The 21,473-nt window shown below is 47.1% G+C and overlaps 1 protein-coding gene and 1 long non-coding RNA gene across 12 annotated transcripts in view; both read left to right on the forward strand.

Moving 5' to 3' along the window:
* The first annotated feature begins 5,187 nt into the window (after window positions 1-5,187).
* Window positions 5,188-12,241, forward strand: Nr2e3 (nuclear receptor subfamily 2 group E member 3). 2 transcript variants are annotated; one of them, XM_076925458.1, is made up of 8 exons: window positions 5,191-5,615; window positions 6,135-6,261; window positions 6,416-6,519; window positions 6,620-6,841; window positions 6,936-7,093; window positions 7,558-7,798; window positions 8,037-8,142; window positions 11,496-12,241. In XM_076925458.1, exons 1-8 carry the CDS (start codon window positions 5,519-5,521, stop codon window positions 11,626-11,628), a joined length of 1,188 nt encoding a protein of 395 aa, XP_076781573.1. In that variant the 5' UTR covers window positions 5,191-5,518; the 3' UTR covers window positions 11,629-12,241. The 2 variants fall into 2 exon arrangements, with proteins under 2 accessions (XP_076781574.1, XP_076781573.1); XM_076925459.1 differs by lacking the exon at window positions 6,135-6,261 and having other exon boundaries at window positions 5,188-5,615.
* A 1,708-nt stretch (window positions 12,242-13,949) lies between these two features.
* Window positions 13,950-21,473, forward strand: part of LOC143439300 (uncharacterized) — a 104,818-nt gene continuing 97,294 nt past the window's right edge. For 6 of the 10 annotated variants that reach the window (XR_013107597.1, XR_013107596.1, XR_013107603.1 and 3 more), the window contains exon 1: window positions 13,950-14,103. This is a non-coding gene — a long non-coding RNA (uncharacterized LOC143439300). Of the gene's footprint in view, window positions 14,104-14,453; window positions 14,611-21,473 lie in introns of all 10 variants that reach the window. The other 4 variants (XR_013107600.1, XR_013107602.1, XR_013107601.1 and 1 more) reach the window with 4 other exon arrangements.

Below are 21,473 nucleotides of genomic sequence, written 5' to 3' on the forward strand. Positions count from 1 at the left end.
TTGTCTCAAAACAACAACAAAAACAATTACAATTAAAAAAAATACTTCTATACTAGTTTTCAAATCCTTCTGTACTCTCCCCTAGCCCCTGCTAAGATGCCTCCACCCCAAGATCTGATCCGCGACCCAGCAATGAACTGGTTTACAATCCAGTTCAGCAGGTGTGGGGTGGGGTGGGAGCTGCTGGCTGGATTGCCGCAGGCTACAGCTGTTCTCAGCAGAGACCAGCCCTGCTGTCGATGTGCTCACCAAATGAAGGAATTAGTGCGGATTCAGCATGCCCACCCTACGCTTAATCTGTTCCTACGTGTTTCTTATCAGTATTAGTCCAAGTAATATGATTTCTCACCCACTCCCTCCATTTTCAAAAATGAAAGCACTCTCTTCGATTCCAATCTTAGCTGTAATGCATATTCATCAGGAAACATTAAAGAAATAGCAATTTTTTTTTTTTACTTCCAATGAGAACTTCTGTCGTGATGCTTCTAGAATGTTCTTCTAGCAAAGCCTGGGGAGGTAGCTCAGTGAGTAAAGTGCTTACTGTGTGAGCATAGGGACTTGAGTTCAAATCCATGGCAATCACATTAAAGTAGTCTATAGCTGTGTGTGCTTGGAATCCCAGTGTTGGGGGGCAAAAATGGGAAGATCGAGGGGACTTATTATTGAGCCAACCTAGCTTTACTGGGGTGCTTCTGGGAGAAACTATCTCAAGGGAATAAGGTGAAGCAAGATACTACCTCTGTCCTCTTTCAGCATATGCACATGTATCCACGTGCGCACGCGCACACACACACACATATATAGACACACATACCACATATATACATGCACAGACACACACATACACATATTTACACAGACACACAGAGACACATACATACATACACAGACACATACATATACACATATATACATATACTGATATATACATGTATATTCACACACATATTCACACACACACACACACTGTTCTGCTAGAGAACAGAGGAAGGAGCCCACCCTTCAGATGACCTGGCAGGAGAGAGTATTTGACCCAGATATGATCACCTCCTGTCATCTCAATGAAAGAAGAGCCAGCCTTCCCTGCAGTCGGAGCCTGGGATAGGGTTCTCCAGGTCTGTTTGGGTCTTTAAAATGCTTAAGGGCAAAGACTTCTCCATTGATTGTCTGGCAGCTGGGCAGGAGAAATCTGATTACTTCTAAATGTTATCTCGAGAGCAGAATAATGCGCCTTTGTTGAGAAACTGCTGGTGTCTGCCCGATAGTGTCTGCATTTCTGGGTTCTGACCTGCCCATTGCCCGTCCTAGAAAAAGAAGCCATTGAGCCAGGTAGGCCAGGCCAAGAAGCCCCACATCCTGTGACCTTTAGTCTCCCGAGACCTATGAAATCAAGCTAGAAACACTGTTTTATATGGTTTGAAGTGGAGAGGCCAGCAGGTATTCTCACCGTTTGCAGTGGTTATAGAAGCTTCTGAGGTACATAGACAACACCCACAAGTGGCTGGTTTACTACAATTGTAGCAGGATTCGATGTTCTGGAAATTTCCTGTTGGTCAGGTTTGGGAAGTGAAGTTGCTGAGCCTCTAGCCCCGAAGAACTCACAGGTAAACTGTATCTCTTCAAAGAGCGAGGATACCTCCGGGCGTGGCTCAGTTGGCCGAGTGCTTGCTTGCCTAGCATGCACTAGACTCCATTCCCAGAACCACATAGACCAGCTGGCTTGCCCTTGAAATCCCAGCACTAAAGAGGCAGAGGCAAGAGGATCGGAAGTTCAAGGCTGACCTCAGAGCAGTTGTGACTGCCTACACAAGCTCGGCCTATCAGCAATCAGCCGTGGATCAGGGAGGAGTTTAAGAGGCCCTTCTCTCCAATAGATTCTGAGGGAGAGGCAGCCATTGTGTACCAATGAGAGACCCTCCAGCCCATGGTTCAAACACATGGTTACATAGACATTTCCAGTTAAACTCACTGGGTCTCAAAACAACCCCCCTCCCCCCCCCCCAAAAAAAAACCCATGTGTTGTTTGTTTGAATGGAGTTTGTAGAGAAGAAGAGGAGAGGTGTGATACAAGTGGGAGGGGTTTAGGAGATATATAATAATCAGAGAACCTTATACATGTATAAAATTGTCAAAGAACAAAATAAGAGTTAAAAGAAAGAGAGAGAGAAAACTCAAGGTTATCCTCAGCTGCATAGTGAGTTTGAGGCTAGCCTTTAGTACATAAAACCTTGCCAAGTAATTAACCTGGGAGATCTGTTCCAGGGACCCCATGCTGTTGACAGGACTAGATCTTGTAGTGCAGCTTCTGGAATGCAAGCCAGTCACCAACTTCTGCAGGCAGCAGCCATCCTCCCAACCTGGCAGGAGCCAGCTCCTCTGTCCCACAGAATCCTGGCAGGTCAGGCCTCAGGCCTGGGCCCTAGACAGACCCGGACTAGGGATTTTTCAAGCTCAGGCCCTAAGGAGGTCAGCGCTGCTGCTTGCACTCTTCCCACCACCCATCCCAGGCCTCTGGGGAGTCAGAGGAAGTTGCTGACCTGTCCCCTAGAGGAATAATTGCATTAGTAAGGTGGCCTCTGGTGGCTTTGTCAGCAGTTTCAAGGCTTTGAGTTGAGTAATCCTTTGGCGTCTGCCCCAGCAGCTGGCGGTCACAGGCTGGGGGAACACCTCCCACCCCCTGCCTCAGGCTCAGCTAACCCCTGCACAGTATATCTCCTGTCATCTAACCATTGAGTCGTCGTCCTTATTGCCAGCACAGGGCTCAGTCCTGGGAGAACCCAGCATGCCAAGAATGTCAGAAGAACAGATTCGGGAACAGACCTTCTGCCTTCTGATCAGCTGCTAAGCTAAACTCTAACCCCATTTCCGGACAGAGGAAAGCACTCCTGGAGTAAGCTTCAACATTAAGGGCACAGCCTGGGCCTGGACAAGATTTAGCAGTAGGGAACGGGTGGGTTGAGAGGAAACTGAACAGGTCTTGAAGGATAGGCAGGGATGAAGCTGGGGAGCAGGAGGGGCACCCCCTTACCCCTTACACACTCCACTTGTTTGCTCTGCCTTCAGGCCATTCTTCAGGGCTTGACCAGAGGCAATGCCCCATGGGGAAGGGATTGTGTCTGTCCTGTGGTCAGACTCTCCCAGCACCTGCCTAGAACACACATCCGGTGGGGTCAAAGTCTCTGGGCTCGATTTGACACAAAGCCTTCCCCAGGCCCAGCTGGGGGCTACCTAGGACTTTCTCCCTTCTTCAGTTCTTCCTCTATACTGTCAGCCCCAAATGAGGCCTAAGTCCACCCAGGAAAGAAGACAACGACCCCTTTTGGCACTGGCCTCGCCCTGCCTTCTCCCTCTACCATACTAACCTTTTACAGTATATCTCCCATCCCCCCTCCCCTAGAACACATCCACCTACCTGAGAGATGAAGAAACAGAAGTGCACAGAGCTCAGCAAATAAAATGCCAGGCTAGGTGCTGCCTTCAGGCCCTGGGTCCTATCTTCATCTGGCCCCTCCTCCTGACACAGGCTCACCCAGGTGTCTCCCTGGAGATGTCACGGGATGGATCTGCATTGATCCATAGCTGTGTAGTTTGAGGCAACTTACCTCTCCACTCTGGGCCTCTCTGACTCAGTCTCCTAGCTGTGAGGCTCATAGTGGCAGCTTCTCTGTAGGGACACTCTGAGGTATATGACCGTGGCAGTTTGTGTGAGAAGTCACTGAACTCTTCCCTGGAGCACTTCACTGCTGAGATTCCACCTTTGACCTCTCCTCCCCACCATTTCTTCCATACTGCACTGGTGCAGCTCAACCCTCGGCTCAGCCTGGCCTTTTCTGCCCATGTACACGATTGCACACACCCCACCCCCAGACTTGGACCTCACTCACATGTCTATGCAGGTCAGTGTTGGGGCTTAGATCTTAGGTGAGGACAGAGACTGGTGAGAAGCTGTCACAAAGCTGTCACAGAAGCCATGAATGTCTTCAAGATTGCCCACAGAGAAGATGGGAGACTTGGATGTGTGAAGTTGATAACATGTCTAGGGTACAAACCTTGCTCTGATGCCCTGACTTGGCTGCTAAGTGGAGCTTCAAGCCTTGTCCATAAAGTGTCATGAGGGGATTCCAGGTAGGACTGGGGACAGAGAGGACATATGAGAGGCTCCTGTCTTCAGCAGATCACCCTACAAAGCCCCTGAGCTGACTTTCCAAATCCCCAATAGTGCTTCCCTGTCATAGTGAGGGTTAATCCCACTTAGAAGGCCTTGCCCCACCCTTCTGTCCTCTTAACTCCATGATCCCTCTAGATGTTCCCAGGCTCTAATGTGGGACAGAATTGATCTATCCCACTCTGTGGGGCAAGGGCAGCTGAGGATGGGCATCCCTCCCTGCACACCGACATCCATTTCCCATCCATTTGGTGCCTAGGGAGAGGATGGCAAGGGGGCAGAGTAGCGGGGACAGGAAAGGATGTTTCCTGGTCTTGCTTCAATCTTCTTTGTTAGTACCAGGCACCAAAATACATTCTGAGAATCATCTAACTTCATTTTCCCAACTACAACCTAAGACAGGCATTGTAATCACACTTAAAGGAGAAAACTGAGGTTGAGAGAGACTTAAGTCACTTGCTCGGGATGCATGGCCCATGACAGAGCAAAAGCATACATGGACATGGATCTTTCCTTGCCCTAGCCTCTGGGAGCCTGGTATCAGGAGGCACAGACTCCTACTTCATGAGCTGTGTCCCACCTCATTGCCCCATGGAAAAATGTCCACCAGCTTCTCCTCTGCACCCAGCCTGCCCAACACCCTCTGCTGGACCTGATCACAGAGACATCTGGAGATGGGAGTCTTCTGTGGGGAAAGGTCCCAAACCTGTGGCCCCAAGCAGTCCTTTATCAAGAGACTAGGTCAAGAACCATGAGGATAGAGGGTGGGCTTCCCAGGACCCAATGTGAACAAGCAACCAGATGCAGAAACCTACACAGACACAGTGCTACAGGCACAGTCACACATGCCCAGAATACATGACATGGTGAATGCCAAAAAAAAAAAAAAAAAAAAAAAAATGTATAACACTCCTCCTCCCATAAGATTTGTCATTGGATAACAGACAGCATGTGGTCTCAGCCAAACTTCTTTTCTCCCATGCAAAGTCTGTATGGACAGCAAAGGATGGACGACTCCAGGCATATTAGGTAGTGTAGGAGTCAGTATGAAGGCAGGACTGACGGGCTCCCAGGGGCACCTGGGTAATGCTGCAGGTGTGGCCAGTTGATCCCCTGCGGAGACAGTAAAGATTAAGAGGATCATACACTGTGTCCAGCGCTGTGCTGGGAGAAGTCTGGACCCAGAGCCAAGGTGGAGAGAAAGCTCCAGAAGGAGAAAACGGTCCTAACTTACAAGAGAAGGGAAGTAGGGGAGAGACAGGCACAGACACATAGACGGAGGTAAAGATGGATGCATAGGCTGGGACCAGCAACTGCTGGCAGACAGGCTACCCTTGGGACCATCCATATCCAATGAGCTGTACGGTGGCTGCCTCCGCTGTGCCCGTGGCTGTGACAGCCTCCAAGAAGGAGTCTCCAGGTAGATGGGGCCTCGGAGAAGATCCAACAGGTATGACTTTTCTGGAGGTGAAGTCTGGGCCCTTGGGGAAGAGAGTACAAGCAGCAGGTTCAGGGAGACATGAGCAATCTTAAAACACGTAGCCACAGCCCCAGGGCCACGAGCCAGTATGAGGGTCTGCTGGCAACCCCAATATCCTAGAAACTCAGAGGCCAGCAGAGCAGGGCCCAACACGGAGCTGCTGAGGAAGGAGATGGGTGCTCTTGAGACGCAGAGAGATCCTTGTGACACATCTCGTGAGAGGCTGCAGCTGCCCACGGGGGAGGAATGGGGCCGGGAAGGTGGACGCAGCATGGGTGTCTGGCTGGAAATAGGCCATGGAGGGAGGAGAGAGGGGAAGGGGTGGGAGCAGAGGTTAGGATGCCATGGAGAGGAAGCTGCTGTTTCCGGTGGGAGTCACATGGGCGGATCTAGTCTGGGGAACCTGGGAACCTATGGACCCGGGGGGAAAAGGGTGACTAGGGGTGGGAGCGAGCAGCCATCTCAGTCCAGCCCTGCCTCCCCGCTCAGGTGTGGGCCCCTCACTGCAGTGCCGAGTGTGTGGGGACAGCAGCAGTGGGAAGCATTATGGCATCTATGCCTGCAATGGCTGCAGTGGCTTCTTCAAGAGGAGTGTGAGACGGAGGCTCATCTACAGGTGCCGCCAGCTCTGCCCTCCTGTCCCAGTGTGCATAGCGTGGGTGGAAGGTGTTCAGGGAAAGCGGAAGATGAGACCAGGGCAAAACTGTCCCAACTCAAGGCCTAGAGTCAAGGCATGACACTGGCCCCCAAGGAGCTTATGTCCTCTGCAGGTGCCAGGTCGGAGCAGGAATGTGCCCCGTGGATAAGGCCCATCGAAACCAGTGCCAGGCCTGCCGGCTGAAGAAGTGCTTACAAGCAGGCATGAACCAAGATGGTGAGTGGTGGGCACAGTGAGGTGGGAAAGGAGACCAAGAGGCATCACTGCCAAGGGGCAGGGATGGGGTGTGTGTCCTGAAGTCCCTCTGCCTTCCAAGCTGTGCAGAATGAGCGCCAACCCCGAAGCATGGCTCAGGTCCACCTGGATGGCATGGAAACAGGCAGTGATCCCCGACCAGAACCGGTGGTGGCTTCCCCTGCCCTGGCAGGGCCCAGTCCCCGGGACCCCACATCTGTGTCTGCAGCCAGAGCCATGGGCCACCACTTTATGGCCAGCCTCATCACCGCGGAAACTTGTGCTAAGCTGGAACCAGAGGACGGTAAGTGGGAGGATAAGTGGGAGGGCAGTAGGCATGGATCCTCACACCGGCTTCCACAGAGCAGGCACTAAGGTCCCAACCTCCTCCTTCATAGCTGAAGAGAATATTGATGTCACCAGCAATGACCCGGAGTTCCCTGCATCCCCCTGCAGTCTGGATGGCATCCATGAGACATCAGCTCGCCTGCTCTTCATGGCTGTCAAATGGGCCAAAAACTTACCTGTGTTTTCCAACCTGCCTTTCCGGGACCAGGTACACAACACAGCCTGCCTGCTGGAGCCGTGCCAGGCAGTCAGAGGTCGGCCAGCTAGGGGTAATGTAGGGGTAACCCTGGGCTGGTGAGGGATGAAGACTTACACAGGTTACCTCAGGGTACTTGTGTCTCAGAGCTGGGGATGATTAGGGCAGTGGCAGTGGGTATATCCCTCCCTGAGGGAAGGATGGTAGCCAGAGATACACAGAGCCTGGAATGGGATACAGAGTGGGACCTGTGGCTCTCTGGGTCCATTACCCTTTCTTCTCTGCAAATTGTCTGGCCTGGAGCCATTCTGTGCAAGACAGGAATCTGCATATCCTGAACAACAAAGTGGCTGGCTGAGTTCTTTAGAGCTCAGGCTCCCTATGAATTCAGGTCTGTTCCTGGAGACGGTGGCAGGCTGGGAGCACCACCGGGAGCTATACACCTGTGCTGACACTTCAGCCCTCTCTCATCACAGGTCATCTTGCTGGAAGAGGCATGGAACGAGCTCTTCCTTCTTGGAGCCATTCAGTGGTCTCTACCCCTGGACAGCTGCCCACTGCTGGCACCACCCGAGGCCTCTGGCAGCTCTCAGGGCAGGCTGGCCTTGGCCAGTGCAGAGACGCGCTTCCTGCAGGAAACCATCTCCCGGTTCCGTGCTCTGGCAGTAGACCCCACAGAGTTTGCCTGCCTGAAAGCCCTGGTCCTCTTTAAACCCGGTACTGAGCCTTGGCCCAATCCTTCCAAAGACATGGTTGGGAATAAAAAGTGGGGAGGCAGATTTCTAGTCACTTCTCTCTGCTGGGGTCCTCATGAACCCACCTGGGTGTAGAGGGACAGTCTTCCTTCTGGGGGAGGGGAAGCAGAAAAAGAGATGTGGTCTGACCAAATGCTTTGGGGCGTGTGGGGTGAGGGCTGGCTTCTGGAAGGGAGTTCACTGGTGCTGCTTCTCCCCAGAAACACGAGGCCTGAAGGACCCTGAGCATGTGGAGGCTCTGCAGGACCAGTCCCAGGTGATGCTAAGCCAGCATAGCAAGGCTCACCACCCCAGCCAGCCTGTGAGGTGACAGTAACGACCCTCCCGCCCACTTAACCCTCCCCACTTGCCTGCTTCTTTCTACCTGCTTCTCCCACAGCATCTCTGGGCTTCCCTGCTTGAACAGGATAAAGGGCTCAGTCAGCCACAGCTATCCACCATCTCCTGTGGACCAGGCTCCATGCCAGGCCCAGGAGGTCACCAAGAGACAAAGCCTATGGGGATGTTCCTCATGAACATGAAAGACAAGAATCATCCTGGTCAGGTGTGGAGAGTGGCTTGTGTCTGAAAGGGTAGCAAATTTTACTTTTTGGGCAGGGCGGTGGTGGTGCACGCCTTCAATCCTAGCCCTCGGGAGGCAGAGGCAGGCAAATCTCTCTGAGTTCAAGGCCAGCCTGATCTACAGAGCAAGTTCCAGGACAGCCAGGGTTACACAGAGAAACCATACCTCCCAAAAACAAATAAACAAACAAAAACTTACTCTTTAAAGATAGGATCTCAGTGTACAGTCTAGACTGGTCTCAAATTCAATGCTGGGCTTACAGGTCTGTCCTACCAGCCATTGACAGGGACCATGTGTGTCCATAACAGGATAGGATCTAAACGGAAGAGAAAAATCTTATCTATGAAAGTAGAAAGAGCCTAGCAAAATGTGTTCTTAGACAAGAGTCTGGTACGGAAGGTTCGAAAGCTTCCTGCTGGTAGGAAGGTGGGAGATCGAGCCAGAGAGTTACCTTGGAACCAGTCGGACTAGAGCTCAGAATGCCTAGTCGAACGAGAGAGGTGAGGGGAACACCTGAAATTCTGTGGGAGGAGGCTTGCCTGCACAGGACTGGACCCCGTGCAGACTGGTGGGCAGTGTGTACAAAAGCAGACCTGAGACATCCCTGTCCAAGGGAGTCTATAGAGTCCTGGCCTGGGGAGTGGCCATAGAGAGCAGGGAAACAGACTGCAGTGTACACCTCTGAGAACTGGAGAGGGACAGATTTGACATTCAGCTAGAGGGGGGAAAAACAGGCGAAGAGATGCATTTGGAAGCAGAGAATGTTCAAAACTTAAAAGGAAAATTGAGAGTTTCGAACTTGCCAACCTCTGGGGAAAGTGTGGAAGGCACACTGTGGAGATGTGTGGAAAATCCAGGCATGACGGCACATGGCTTTGGCCAGCCACTGCAAGCTGTGACATGGGTGGAGAGTCCCAGGTCTTACACTGAAGCACCAGATAGTTTATACCACTAAGCCAGGCCTCTGGACCACTCTAGACCACACTGCCATCTTCTTGAAGAACTGTGGTGACACGGTCATCTTTAGTCACCACTCAGGTAGGCAAGATCTGCACCACATGGTTCAGGACCAGACGAAGAACGGTGATGGCTTGACATAGCTTCACATGTGGTCATCGCAGGCATTCAGAAACCAGAGGTCTTCCTGGGTCAGGTTCCCCCTGGGACCAGCTGTCAGAGGCCCCCTGGACTGTTGATTGTGTATCACATTGCATAGATACTGGGGAAGACTTCCTATGGAGGGGTAGGGGAAACTTGAGTCATCCAGAGTCTGCCAAGCAAGCATAAAGACCTGAGTTTGTATCCCTAGCACCCACGTAAGAGCCCCGCATGGTGGCACACAACTGTCACACCAGCACTGGTCTACATGGAGACAGGTGGCGCTCACTGGCCAGCGGCCTAGCTTAATTGACGAGTTCCAGGTTCAGTTCAGAGACCTCGTCTCAAAAAACAGGGAGGAAGGGCCAGGAGTAAGAACATTTGCTGTGCAAGCATGAGGACAGGGGTTCAAATCCCCAGTACTCATGAGAGATAGCTGAAAATGATGGGTATATCAGATTAAATAAATAAAAACCGGTGCTGGCCTGCGGAGCCGGGCAGATCGTGGGAGCGCTCTGTCCAGCCGGCCTAGATGAGAGAACAAGGCTCAGGTTCAGAGAGAAACCCTGTCTCAAGGGGACAAAGCAGAGAAGTACAGGGTATCCGATGTCTTCCTCTGCCCTCTGTGTGTATATACTACAGCACATATGTGTCAATACATGTGGGTGCACACACACACACACACACACACACACACACACACACACGTGTGTGTGCTAAAAATAAAGTGGACAGTGACTGAAGAATAGAAGGTGACCTCTGACCCTCCGCACAAACTCCCCAGCTCCCTTCTGCAACTTACTACTTCCTCTAGGCAGGACTGAGTGTCATGGCAGTGGCTTTCCAGTCTCCAGTTCAATGTATTTTTAGCCTAACCTACAGAGAGAGAGATGCTGAAGCACTAATTATACCCAGCCTTGGACGGTTTGTGTGGTTTGCTCCGAGACACTGCTTTGAGACTAAGCTCCGTGTAGTCCAAGCTAAGCCCTGAACTCACTGTGCTGCTGGGGCTGAGCTGAATTTCCAGTCTCCACTTGCAGAGCACTAGGAGAAAGACAGGCATATGCACCCACATGGGGAGTGGGGGGATGGGGAGCTGGGCCCCAGCCTTAGGCCTTCTCCCCAGAATCATCTGGTTCTGATTTTTTTTTCTTTTTTTTCTTTTTTTCTTTTTTTCTTTTTTTTTTTTTTTTTTTTGCACTGGGGACACCTGCTTTAGCAAAAGGTTCTTACTTGAAACTAAGACAGAGTCTTTGTCTCTGGATTTATCTCAGCTAACTAAAATCTCCCTTGACATCAGACTATTTTCAATAGTAGTTACTGTTGTCCTAGGCGTTTCATGGACAGAAACTCATATTTGTCTATGTAAAACTGATGTGACTTCATTATCGCACTCATGATGGATGAACATCCAAACAGGATTGCCACCAACGTCTCACAGGCTGGGAGATAGCTGAACAATTATGGAGACTGGAGCTCAAATCCCTGCCCCCCCTCCCCCCCACACACAAAAGCTGGCAGGCAAACCCAGTTATCTGTGGCTACAGGCGGCTACAGCCTTCAATCGCAGCACCCGGGAGACTGACAGACACCGGGGGCAAAGTTAGCTGGGGACTAGCCAGAATTGGTGAACTTCCAGGTCAGCAAGGGACCCTGCCTTAGTAAATAGAGCACGACTCAGAAAGACACTCGACCTCAACTTCCACCTAAACACATGAGCACCTGCACACACACTTAGGGCGCACAGACACACAGACACACACGTCAAATACATGTGCAAAGCAATCTCTCGCTTTTTACTCTTGAGGCACCATGGACAATATTGAGTCCCTGTTTTCATTGTGCTTCTAACCAACAGGAGGGATGAAGTGAGTCCTCTAGTGCAGGGCCCTCCCTGCACTGAAAAGCCCCTAGCTGGCCCTGGGCACCTCTCTTCACTCCCCCCCCCCCCACTGCCTTGCTCAGAGGCTGGCCTGACAGCGTCCTTTCTCCTGTTCAGGTTTGGGAAGTTGCTCCTCCTGCTGCCCTCTTTGAGGTTCATCACGGCTGAACGCATTGAGCTGCTCTTCTTCCGAAAGACCATAGGGAACACTCCAATGGAGACTCTCTTGTGTGATATGTTCAGAAACTAGTGTGGGTGCCAAGTGTTCACCAGCACCTGGGCAACACATCGTTGAAGCTAACTATGTCCCCGCCCTTCTCATCCAGTAATTCCACAGGCAGGTATTTGTACCCAGCAGAAGTGTCTCCCAAAACATATTATTGGCATATTCATAGCTGTCTTAATCTTAATACCCTATTAACTCTATTTGGACAGTAGATTGCATGGATGTATGGTTATATTCGTAGGAGAAACCGCTGTGGTAAAAATAAATAAAACATAGAAATGAGCAGTGGGCCCACGAGACATGGAGACATTTCATGGGCTAGACATTGAGAGAAAGCCAGGCATGTTTATCCTGTGTTCTAGACCAGAGGCAGGGAGGGGAATGGAGGGAGGTGGGAGTGAAAAGAAAAGGCAATGAGAAAAGAAAAAAAGAATAGACTGATAGAGAGAAAGCCAGAAGTCGCCTCTGGGTGGGGGTGGGGAGTCAGAAGAGGGGCCGTAGCCTCCTGCACTAGGAATGCCCTTTATTTGGAGCCGAATGCTAAGTTGATAGTCATTAAGACTCATTGAGCACTTAAAATCCATGCACTTTGATGTATTCTGTTTGACCTTGGTTAAAATAAAACCAGAAAACTGCGTCCCAGGCTCTCTGTTTGAGGACGCGGAAGACGTGAACACAAGATCTTTTGAGTTTTATCTGGGTTCATTCCAAGTCAGAGTCCAGGTGCCATGAATTCAGGCTCTGGGCAGTTTCCCACGGGATCTTCCTTCCTCCTATAAGGCACCTTCTTGAAGCAAGACAGTTGCGGGAGCTTGTGTGTGTGTGTGTGTGTGTGTGTGTGTGTGTGTGTGTGAGTGTGTGTGTGTGAGTGTGTGTGTGTGTGAGTGTGTGTGTGAGTGTGTGTGTGAGTGTGTGTGTGTGTGTGTGTGTGTGAGTGTGTGTGTGTGTGTGTGTGAAGAACTCTTCATTATCATCCTCAATCCCCCATGGAAACACCTGGCTCAACAAACCCTCTTTTACAAAGAGAAACCCAGGCAAATCCATGAGACCTGGGAAATCATTGTAATTATATACTGGCTGGCTGTGGTCCAGCAAAGAGCACTTGCTTGTGACATGTACGAAGTCCTGGTTTAGGTTCCCAGCAGCACCCAGAGACACAGGGTTTACATGTCAGGTAACATGTACAGCAGCAGTGAGCTGGGCACGCAGGTTGTGTTGTCTAGTCCCCACATAACTGCACGGAGGGTCAGTTGCCACATTTTCTGAATACACTAAGACTGTGAACTCCCACAGTGTTGAACGGACACTGGCTGCTTAACTAGAATGCTGCTTCCTCCCTCCTCCCCTCCACCCTGAGATCAGCTAGAGCATTCTGTTGTGTTTCCTGTCTTCGGAGAAGAAACGCATGGTTCTGGAAGAAAAACACTGTGTGAGAAAGCCACAAGAAGTCTAGGGATTCCCTGGCTTTTGACTTTCATTTGAATACCTATAGCCGCAAAGACAGACTCTCTGCTCAGGAAACGGCAAAAGGTGGGCAGGGCTAAGAGATCAAAGAGTTTGACCAACACTGCTCTGTGAAAGACCTTTGCACCAGAGCAGGTCAAATACTGGAGATTCTGTCTTCTAAAAGTTATCAGCCTATGGTCAGCAGGATGGCTCAGTGGGGAAAATGACAATAGTCATCAAGCCTGGTCTCGGTTTGAGCTTTGGGAACCATGTGGTGTTGGTAGGAGAAAACCGACTTCTACAGGTTGTCCTCTGGCCTCCACATGTACATACCATGTGTGTACCCATCCACATAAATAAATAAATAAATAAATAAATAAATAAATAATGAAAAGGATCAGCCTGGCCTGTTATTGGGTTGTCTCATGACTGCATCACTATTACGGGCCCTAATTTCACATCAGGAGTTTATGTCTGTCCTTAACAATGTCCTTACGGCCTGAACAAGGATGCCCAACGAGGAACATGGTTGAAACAAGCCACATCTGCTCCGCTCAGTTGGCTTACAAGCTGGCTGTTGATAACAGTAAGAGTGCAAAGGTGCCCGGCTGAAGTTCTCTGGCAAAGAGCTCCGGGGTTTTCCAGGAGGAAGTCTTGGAGAACGAAAGGAGATATTTAAACGGAGTCATCTCCCTCCGCCTGGTTTCAAAGCCAGATGCTCCTCCAAGGGCTTTCCCTTGTTGCAGAAACACCAGGAAAAAAAAAAAAAAAAAAAAAAAATATATATATATATATATATATATATACGTTGTTTTGGTTTGGATCTTAAATGTCACACGAAGGTGTGAGAATCGTGGGCACCACCCAGTGCCTGGGCACAGAGGGGAGCTGGTGCAACCTTTAAGAGGCGGTCCTATTGGGAAGGAAGGTGGGTGGCATCTGCAGGCTCTGGCTCTGGCTCCTCCTCTAGCACTTTGTCCTCAGAACACCTGACCAGCTGCCTCTTCCTCTGCCAAGTGAAATCAACGGATACAGTCAACCATGGATGAAACTGTGAGCCAAAATCTTTCTTTTATTTAAAAAAATAAGTTATTTTAAGTGTGTGTGTGTGTGTGTGTGTGTGTGTCACAGTTGTGAGCTGCCCGAAATGGGTTCTAAGAACTGAACTTTCATTATTTATTTTATCGCACTAATTCACGGCTGTGAGCATATGCTGATGGTGACGGCTTTCTTTTGGGTCTTTTCTAAGAGACTCGTTTGGCTTGGTTTGGTTTCTGCCCTCAGTGGCAGGAGCGTGCTCAGCTGTGAAGCACCATGAACGTGCCTTTGGCTTACCCAGGCTTTTTCTCGGGGAAACTTCCATTTTCAGGTTCTTACGAAGATGTTTCTTCTCTACTGCCCAGCCAGGTATTTTAAGCAGGAAGGGCCGGGAAAGACTTCAAGATGACCAGAAAGATCAAAATTAGTAACTAAAACCAGAGAGTGAAAGCCAGGCCTGCTACGGCTACCCTACCTCGGTGGGTGCGTGAACTTGGACTTTGTCACTAGACCGTGTGCTCGGTATGGGCTGGGGACCTTTGTTGGGCTTGCTTTGCTCCAAGCGGAAGCAGAAGCAAGAGGGTGCTGGGTGTGGATGGTCTGAGTTTGCTTGAGAAGTAGCTACCTAGAGCCTGAAGCCACATGCTCTTTGTCATAGATGCCCACAAGATTGGATAGCTAAGTACGACTGTGCCAAATAAACTTTCACGGTTTTCCCTGGCTCAAAGAGACCATACTGCCAGCCAACCTAGGGAAAGAATAATTAAAAGAAAAACAACTCACATGTGATCTGCCTGTAGGGTCAGCTCACACCTTTCTGCTCTCAGGGCTTTGGAAACAGAAAGGGTTTTTGTGGACTCCGTCATCTCTGGGCAAGTCTTAAAACTATCATTTCTCCGTTTTATTTGGCCAATTACTGACAATGTAAGAAACAACACTCACTCTTCTTATTCTCGAAGCAGGAAAAGGCCATCTCAGAATCTTAAAGATCAAAGGTAAATTCACTCTTTTTTTCCCACTTCACCTCAGACCTGGCTTGCTCCCAGTCAGGATGTAAGCACCTAGCCAAAGGACCCAAGACAGGAAATTCTTCTCCTGGGAAGCTGACATCTGTTGAGTGATGATCTCGTAACCCTGGCAGCTAGTGAGAACTGGAGACAGCAGACCCAGTTAAAGGGGACAGAGGACAAGTCCCAGAGCCACTGTCCTTTAACTCGGAGAATGGAATTAGTATTAGTTAGCAGAGCACACCTGGGGAGGATAATAAATGTCCTGATAGGACAACTGACACTCAAGGAGGGCAAATGACTTTCCCTGATGTCACACGATATATAGGGCAGCAGAAATGACAAGGCAGGACTGAGTTCTTCCCATTGCTACGTGTTACTCTGCCATTCAGGGAAAATATAATTCATCTCACTGAAGTCTGATCTCCTGCAGTCGTGAGATGGCCATTTAAGGAGAGAAGCACTAACTATGCATTAATTATGCACTTACTGTCGGCATAGTTAGCACTGACTGGTACCTGTCAATTTGACCCAACCCTTAGTCACTTGGGAAGAAGAAACCACTACTGAAGAACTGCCTCCATTAGAGTCAACTGTGCGCATGTCTGTGCGAGCATTTTCTTGATTGCTAATTGCTGTAGGAGGGCCAGTGCATTGTGGGTGCTGCAATCCCTGAGCAGGTGGGCCTGGGCGGAATAAGGAACTGAGCAAGCTAGGAAGAGACGTCCTCCGTGGTGTCCGTGGAGTCCGTTTCAAGGTCCTGCCTTGCATTCCTGTCTCAGCTTTCCTCAGGGACAGTCTGCAAACCGTGAGCGGAAACAAACCCTTTCCTTCCTGGTGTTGCTTTGGTTACAGCAAGAGACACCAAACTAGAACAATTATCTTCACTGTACCACCTCTATCTGCCTTGCCTTCTTCCTGCCTTTTTGTGGTCCCCAGTAATCATCCATGTTCTTCCAGGGTGACCTGTACTTCATGACTGCCTGCAATTCCAGCTCCAGGGAATCTGACACCCTCTCTGACTTCCAAAGATGATCACATACACATAGCACACATTCATTTATTCATTCTCTCTCTCTCTCTCTCTCTCTCTCTCTCTCTCTCTCTCTCTCTCTCTCTCTCTCTCTCACACACACACACACACACACACACACACACACACACATAATGAAAAACTAGAGTTCCTTTCAGTTCACATCATCTTGAGTATTCATTCACTTAATGACAGCCATTCTAACTGGGACAAGTTAATGTCTCTGTTTTGATTTACACTTTCCTCAAGACTAATGATATTGAGTGGTTTTTTTTTTTTTTCATGTATTTATTTGCCATTTGCATTTCGCTTTGAGAGGTGTCTGTTCAGATCATTTGCTGATTTTAAGACTGGGTTAGATGGCCTTTAAAACATACAATTTTCAAAATATATTCTAGCTATTAATCCTCTGTCAGATGAGTGGCTCGCAAATATTTTCTCTCATTCTGTATGGGGTTTTTTGTTACTGTTGAGGGTTTCCCTTTTGTTGGGTTTTTATTTATCGGGTGTTGGCAACCGACATGGAAGTCTTGTGCCTGCACCACAGCACGGAGCTACTTCCCCAGCCTGGTGGTGGCCACCGCTCTGTTCATTGTCAGGGGCAGCCTTTGAAGTTTATGGCAGTCAGTCAGGTTTAGCTTTAATTTCCGGTGCTTTGGAGTCCTCTCCAGAAATTGTCTGTGCCAATGTGTTGAAGTTCTTCTTCCATGTTTTCTCCCAGAAGTTTCAAATTTTCAGATTTCAAAGTTGGTCTTTGGATACGTTTGAATTAACTATGGTACAGAGTGAGGAATCTGGGTCGAGTTTCAGTTTTCAGCTTGAAGATGTCCAGTGTCCCCAGCACCATTTTTTTTTTTGAACCAGTCGACTGAATTTGTGTGCCCAGGCCTGTCTGGGATAGGATTCTGTCCTGTCGGTCCAGGTGTTTGTATGTCCATGCCATGCTGTTTTATTGATGCTGTGGCTCCGTAAAATGTCTTGAAGTCAGGTATTATGAGGCCACCAACATTGTGCTGGTTTTTACTCAAGATTGCTTTGGCTATTTGGAATCGTTTCTTCCATATGAATTCTGGGATCTGTTCTGACACTCTCATGGGAATGACGTTGACCCTATAGGTTACTTTGTATACTATGTAATTTAATAATGTTAAATTATGTAAATCCCTCATTCTAAGGGAGTCTTTTTAAATGTTTTCTTCATCAGCTTTGCAGTTCTCATAGAAATTGTTACTTCCTTAGCTTTGTTTATGTGGCTGTTGTGAATAAGAGTGATTTCATGATTTCTTTCTCAGCAAATTTATTATTGACATATAGAAAAGCATTGATTTGCTATGTTGGGTATTTTTTTAATATATATCCTGGGAGTTTACTGTATATTTTCATTTCTAATCATCTTTTGGGAGACTTTGTGGTTTTCAGTGTATAAAAACCCTCATCCACAGCTTTCTCGTCTGTGTACCTTTTTTCTTTCTTTTCCTTGCCTAACGGCTATGGCCGAAATGTCTAGTACTGTGCTGAATAAGATCTGTGAAAGTGGACAGATGGACAGATGGCCTTGTCTTGTTCCTTAGAGAGAGCACTCCACTTCTCAATTCAGTATGGTGTTGGCTGTGGATTTAGTCTTCAAAGCCATTGTCATGTTGAGGTCTGATCCTCTACACCTTATTTGTTTAGCCCCGCCCCCTGCACGCTGCGGCCCGTCATGGGTTCTCTGTGTAGCCCTGGCTGTCCTAGAACTTACTTTGTAGACCAGCCTGGCCTTGAACTCAGAGATCCTGCTTCTGCATCCTGAGTGCTGGGATTAAAGGCGTGTACCACCACTGACCAGTAAGATCTGTTTTTTTTTTTTATAAATCATAAAGAAATTAAAATAAATAAATAAATAAATAAAAATAAAAAAATAATAAATAAATAAAATTTAAAAGAAAAGAAATTAAAAATTTTTTCAATATTTTTTTCTTCATCAACTTGATTCTTCACTCTGTTTGCATGCCTTATTCATTTGCATATATGGAATCATTTTGCATCCCTGGAATGAAATTAACTTGATAATGTGTATGATCTTTGTTTGAGACAGGGCTCAAACATTATGGAGCCCAGATGGGTCTGCACCTCACTATGTAGCCAAGGCCTATCTCAAACCTTGATCTTTCTGCTTCAGCTTACAGGGCTGGGGGCCGAGGGTCCACTACTTTGCCTTTTTGTTGTAGGATTGGTTTGTTGCCCTGTTTAATTTCATTCTCTCTTATTTTGTTGAGGGTTTTGGCATCTGTGTCCGCCAGGAACCTGCTGACCTCCTGGAGCCAGTTTGAAAGGATTCCCTCTCTTCCAAAGCTGTGGAATAGCCAGAGAGAACTCTTAAGCTTGATGAAACTTAGCAGCAAAGCCATTGGTTCTGTAATTTTCTTTCTTGGAAAAAGGTTTCAATGTTGATTCAAGCTCATCCTCAGTTATAGGTCTATCAAGTTCAGAACCTTTTGGTTCAGTTTTGATAGGTCATATGTGTCCAGATATTTATTCATTTCTTATAGATTTTCCAGTTCTACAGCATATCGACTCTTCAAAACAATCCCTAGTGATCCTTTGTAGGTCGGTGGTATTACTTGCAATGTCTTTCTCATTGCTAGTCTTCTCTTTTTCTCTCTTGATTAGTTAAGCTAAAAGTTTGTCAATTCTGTTTATCTTTTCAACACAATAACTCCTTGACTTATTCATCTTTGATACTGCCTATTTCCACTTGGGTTTGGTTTTTCTTCTGAAACAGGTTTTCTCTGTGTGGCCCTGGCTGTTCTGGAACTTGATTTATAGATCTAGTTGGCCCCGAACTCACACAGATCTGCCTGCCTCTGCCTTCTGAGTGCTGGAACTAAAGGCATGTGCTACTATGCTCTGCTCTACTCTGATCTTTATTACTTTTCTCCTATTAATTTTGGGTTTGTCTTGGCTTCTGTGAGTCTTTGCAATGCATCATTATTAGGTTGTTCAAAAACCTTTCCTCTGTTCTTTTTGAAGATGTGAATTCACCCGTAGACACTTTGCACTTCTGCAGCTAGCTGTGTGTGCTGCCACACCACAGGCTCTGGCATGCTGTGTTTCCATCTCTATTCATGTGTTTCTGGAAATTTACACATTTTTCTAACTTCCTCAGTGACATATTGTTTGGTCTCCATGAACTTGCATAGTTTCTGAAGTTTCTCTTGTTGAGTGGTAGTGCCATTCTATTGCCATCAGAAACAGATACTTCAGTTTTGGTGATTTCTTGGGATTTGTTCTATTGCCTTTAACATTTGGAATATCCAAAAGAAGATTTGGTACACTGAGAATGTACATTCTGCAGCTTCTATATGGAACGTTCTACACATGTCTGTGAGGTCCATTTCATGTATAGAATAGTTTGACTCAGACGTTGCTTGTTTTTTCTTGTCTAGATGACCTGTCTGTTGATGAAAGTGGAGTATTATTAAACTTCCTCTCTACCTCTCCAGTGTTTATTTCCTAAACTTAGGGGCTCCAGCATTATGTGCATGTATTTACAATCATATACTTTAAAATCTTTATGTTACATTTTTATTTGTGTGTGTGTGTGTGTGTGTGTGTGCCACAATGAGTGTGTGGAGGTCAGAGGACAGCCTACATGAGTTGGTTCTCTCCTTCACCATGAAGATCCTGTCTAGATCCTAGGGATTGAACTCAAGTCATCAGGCTTGGCAGCAAATGAGTACTGTCAGGCCCTCTGATGACCCTGTGTCTGTGTGTATGATATGGGTGTGTACATTGTATATATGTGTATGTGCTGATGGTGTCCACTTGTACACGTTTGATGACCAGAGGAGGGTGTTGGGTAGCTTCTGTTATTTTCTGCATTGTTCTTTGAATCTCTTGAGCCTACAGCTTGTGTTTTTTGGCTAGGCTGGCAGCCTGCAAGTCCCAGCCATTTTTCTTTCTCTACTTTGATGAACTGATCCTTTAGTCCATATCTAGCGACCTTCTTTGTCTCTTTTAACATTTTCCTCCCTTAGTCTAGTTTCTCAGATAAAAGTACAACAACTGCTGCTTACTTCAGGATCCCCTTTGCTTGAAATATTATTTTCCAGCCTTTCATTTCCAGGCTATTTCCAGTGACTTTACTGATGAACTAAGTTTCTTTTGTTTTTGTTTGTTTGTTTCTTTGTTTTCTCTTGTGTTTTATTTTTTATCTTTTTTCTTTTCTTTATTTTTTGTTGTTTTTTCTTCTTCTTTTTTTGATGAACTAAGTTTCTTATACACAACATATTTTTTATTCTTATTTTGAGATAGGATCTTGCATGGTCTGGTATCCACTATGTAGCCAAGGCTAGCCTTAAAGTCATGGTGATCCTTTTGCTGCAGACAAATGAGTGCTGGGATTAAAGGTGTGTACCATAACATCTGACTTAAAAAAAAAATCCATCTGGTTAGTCTATAGCTTTTGATTGAATAATTTAGTCCATTTATATTCAAGGTTATCATTGAAATGTAGGAACTTATGCCTGTCTGATTTTTCTAGTTACTCATCCTATTCATCTTTGCAGTTTGTTTGCTGTATTTGATAGTTTGATTCTATTTTTGTGTTTATTCATCCAGTGGGACTGACACTTTCACGAGCTGTTGTGGTGGCAGTTCCCTTCCTTTCATTTATAGATGCAGTACCTGCTTAAGTCCTATAGTCATGAATTTCCCCATCTTCACCTTAACTCTGAAGATCTTCACTTCTGAAGGATAGCCTTGCTAGGTATAATAATCTTGATTGGCAGTAATTTTCTTTCAGAACATGAAGAGTGTCATTCCATTTCCTGGTATGCTATAGGGTTTCTTCTGGAAAATCTACTGTAAGTGTAGTGAGGTTTCACTTAGCTGTCTTGTGCATTTTTTCTTGTAGATTTTAAAATTCTTACATTTTTAAGTTTTATATTATGATGAAGGTCTTTTCTGGTCATGTCTGTAAACTCCTTGCATATGGATGTCTATGTCTTGTAAATGATTAGGAAAGCTGCCCACTATTATTTCCCTTGAGAGTTTTTCCATACTGCAAATCTTTGTCTCTTTGCCTTTGGGTAATTCATGAACATTTGGTGATTTAATAGTATGCCACAAATTTGTGTGCTTAGTTTTTTCCCCAAAAATGAGTTTAAAATACTTGTCTTCAAACATAAACAATTTTCTTCCACCCAATCTAGTCTACTGTTGAAGCTCTCAACCAAAAATTTTAGTTGATATATTATAGATCCCTTACTCCTAAGATATATTTTTAGAATTTTTTCTTTGCCGAGTATCTTATTCATATCCTACCTTGTCATCTGTGATTAAATGTTTGTGTTCTTTTCAGT

The sequence above is a fragment of the Arvicanthis niloticus genome, chromosome 26 (assembly GCF_011762505.2).
Source record: "Arvicanthis niloticus isolate mArvNil1 chromosome 26, mArvNil1.pat.X, whole genome shotgun sequence".
In the NCBI taxonomy this organism is placed as follows: domain Eukaryota; kingdom Metazoa; phylum Chordata; class Mammalia; order Rodentia; family Muridae; genus Arvicanthis; species Arvicanthis niloticus.

Excerpts from the sequence above, each read along its gene's own strand:
- Nr2e3 (XM_076925458.1), top strand. The coding sequence starts at position 5,519 with ATGAGCTGTACGGTGGCTGCCTCCGCTGTGCCCGTGGCTGTGACAGCC. Across the intron at positions 5,616-6,134 it reads CCTCGGAGAAGATCCAACAG|GTGTGGGCCCCTCACTGCAG; the intron begins GTATGACTTTTC and ends CTCCCCGCTCAG. Across the intron at positions 7,094-7,557 it reads ACCTGCCTTTCCGGGACCAG|GTCATCTTGCTGGAAGAGGC; the intron begins GTACACAACACA and ends CTCTCATCACAG.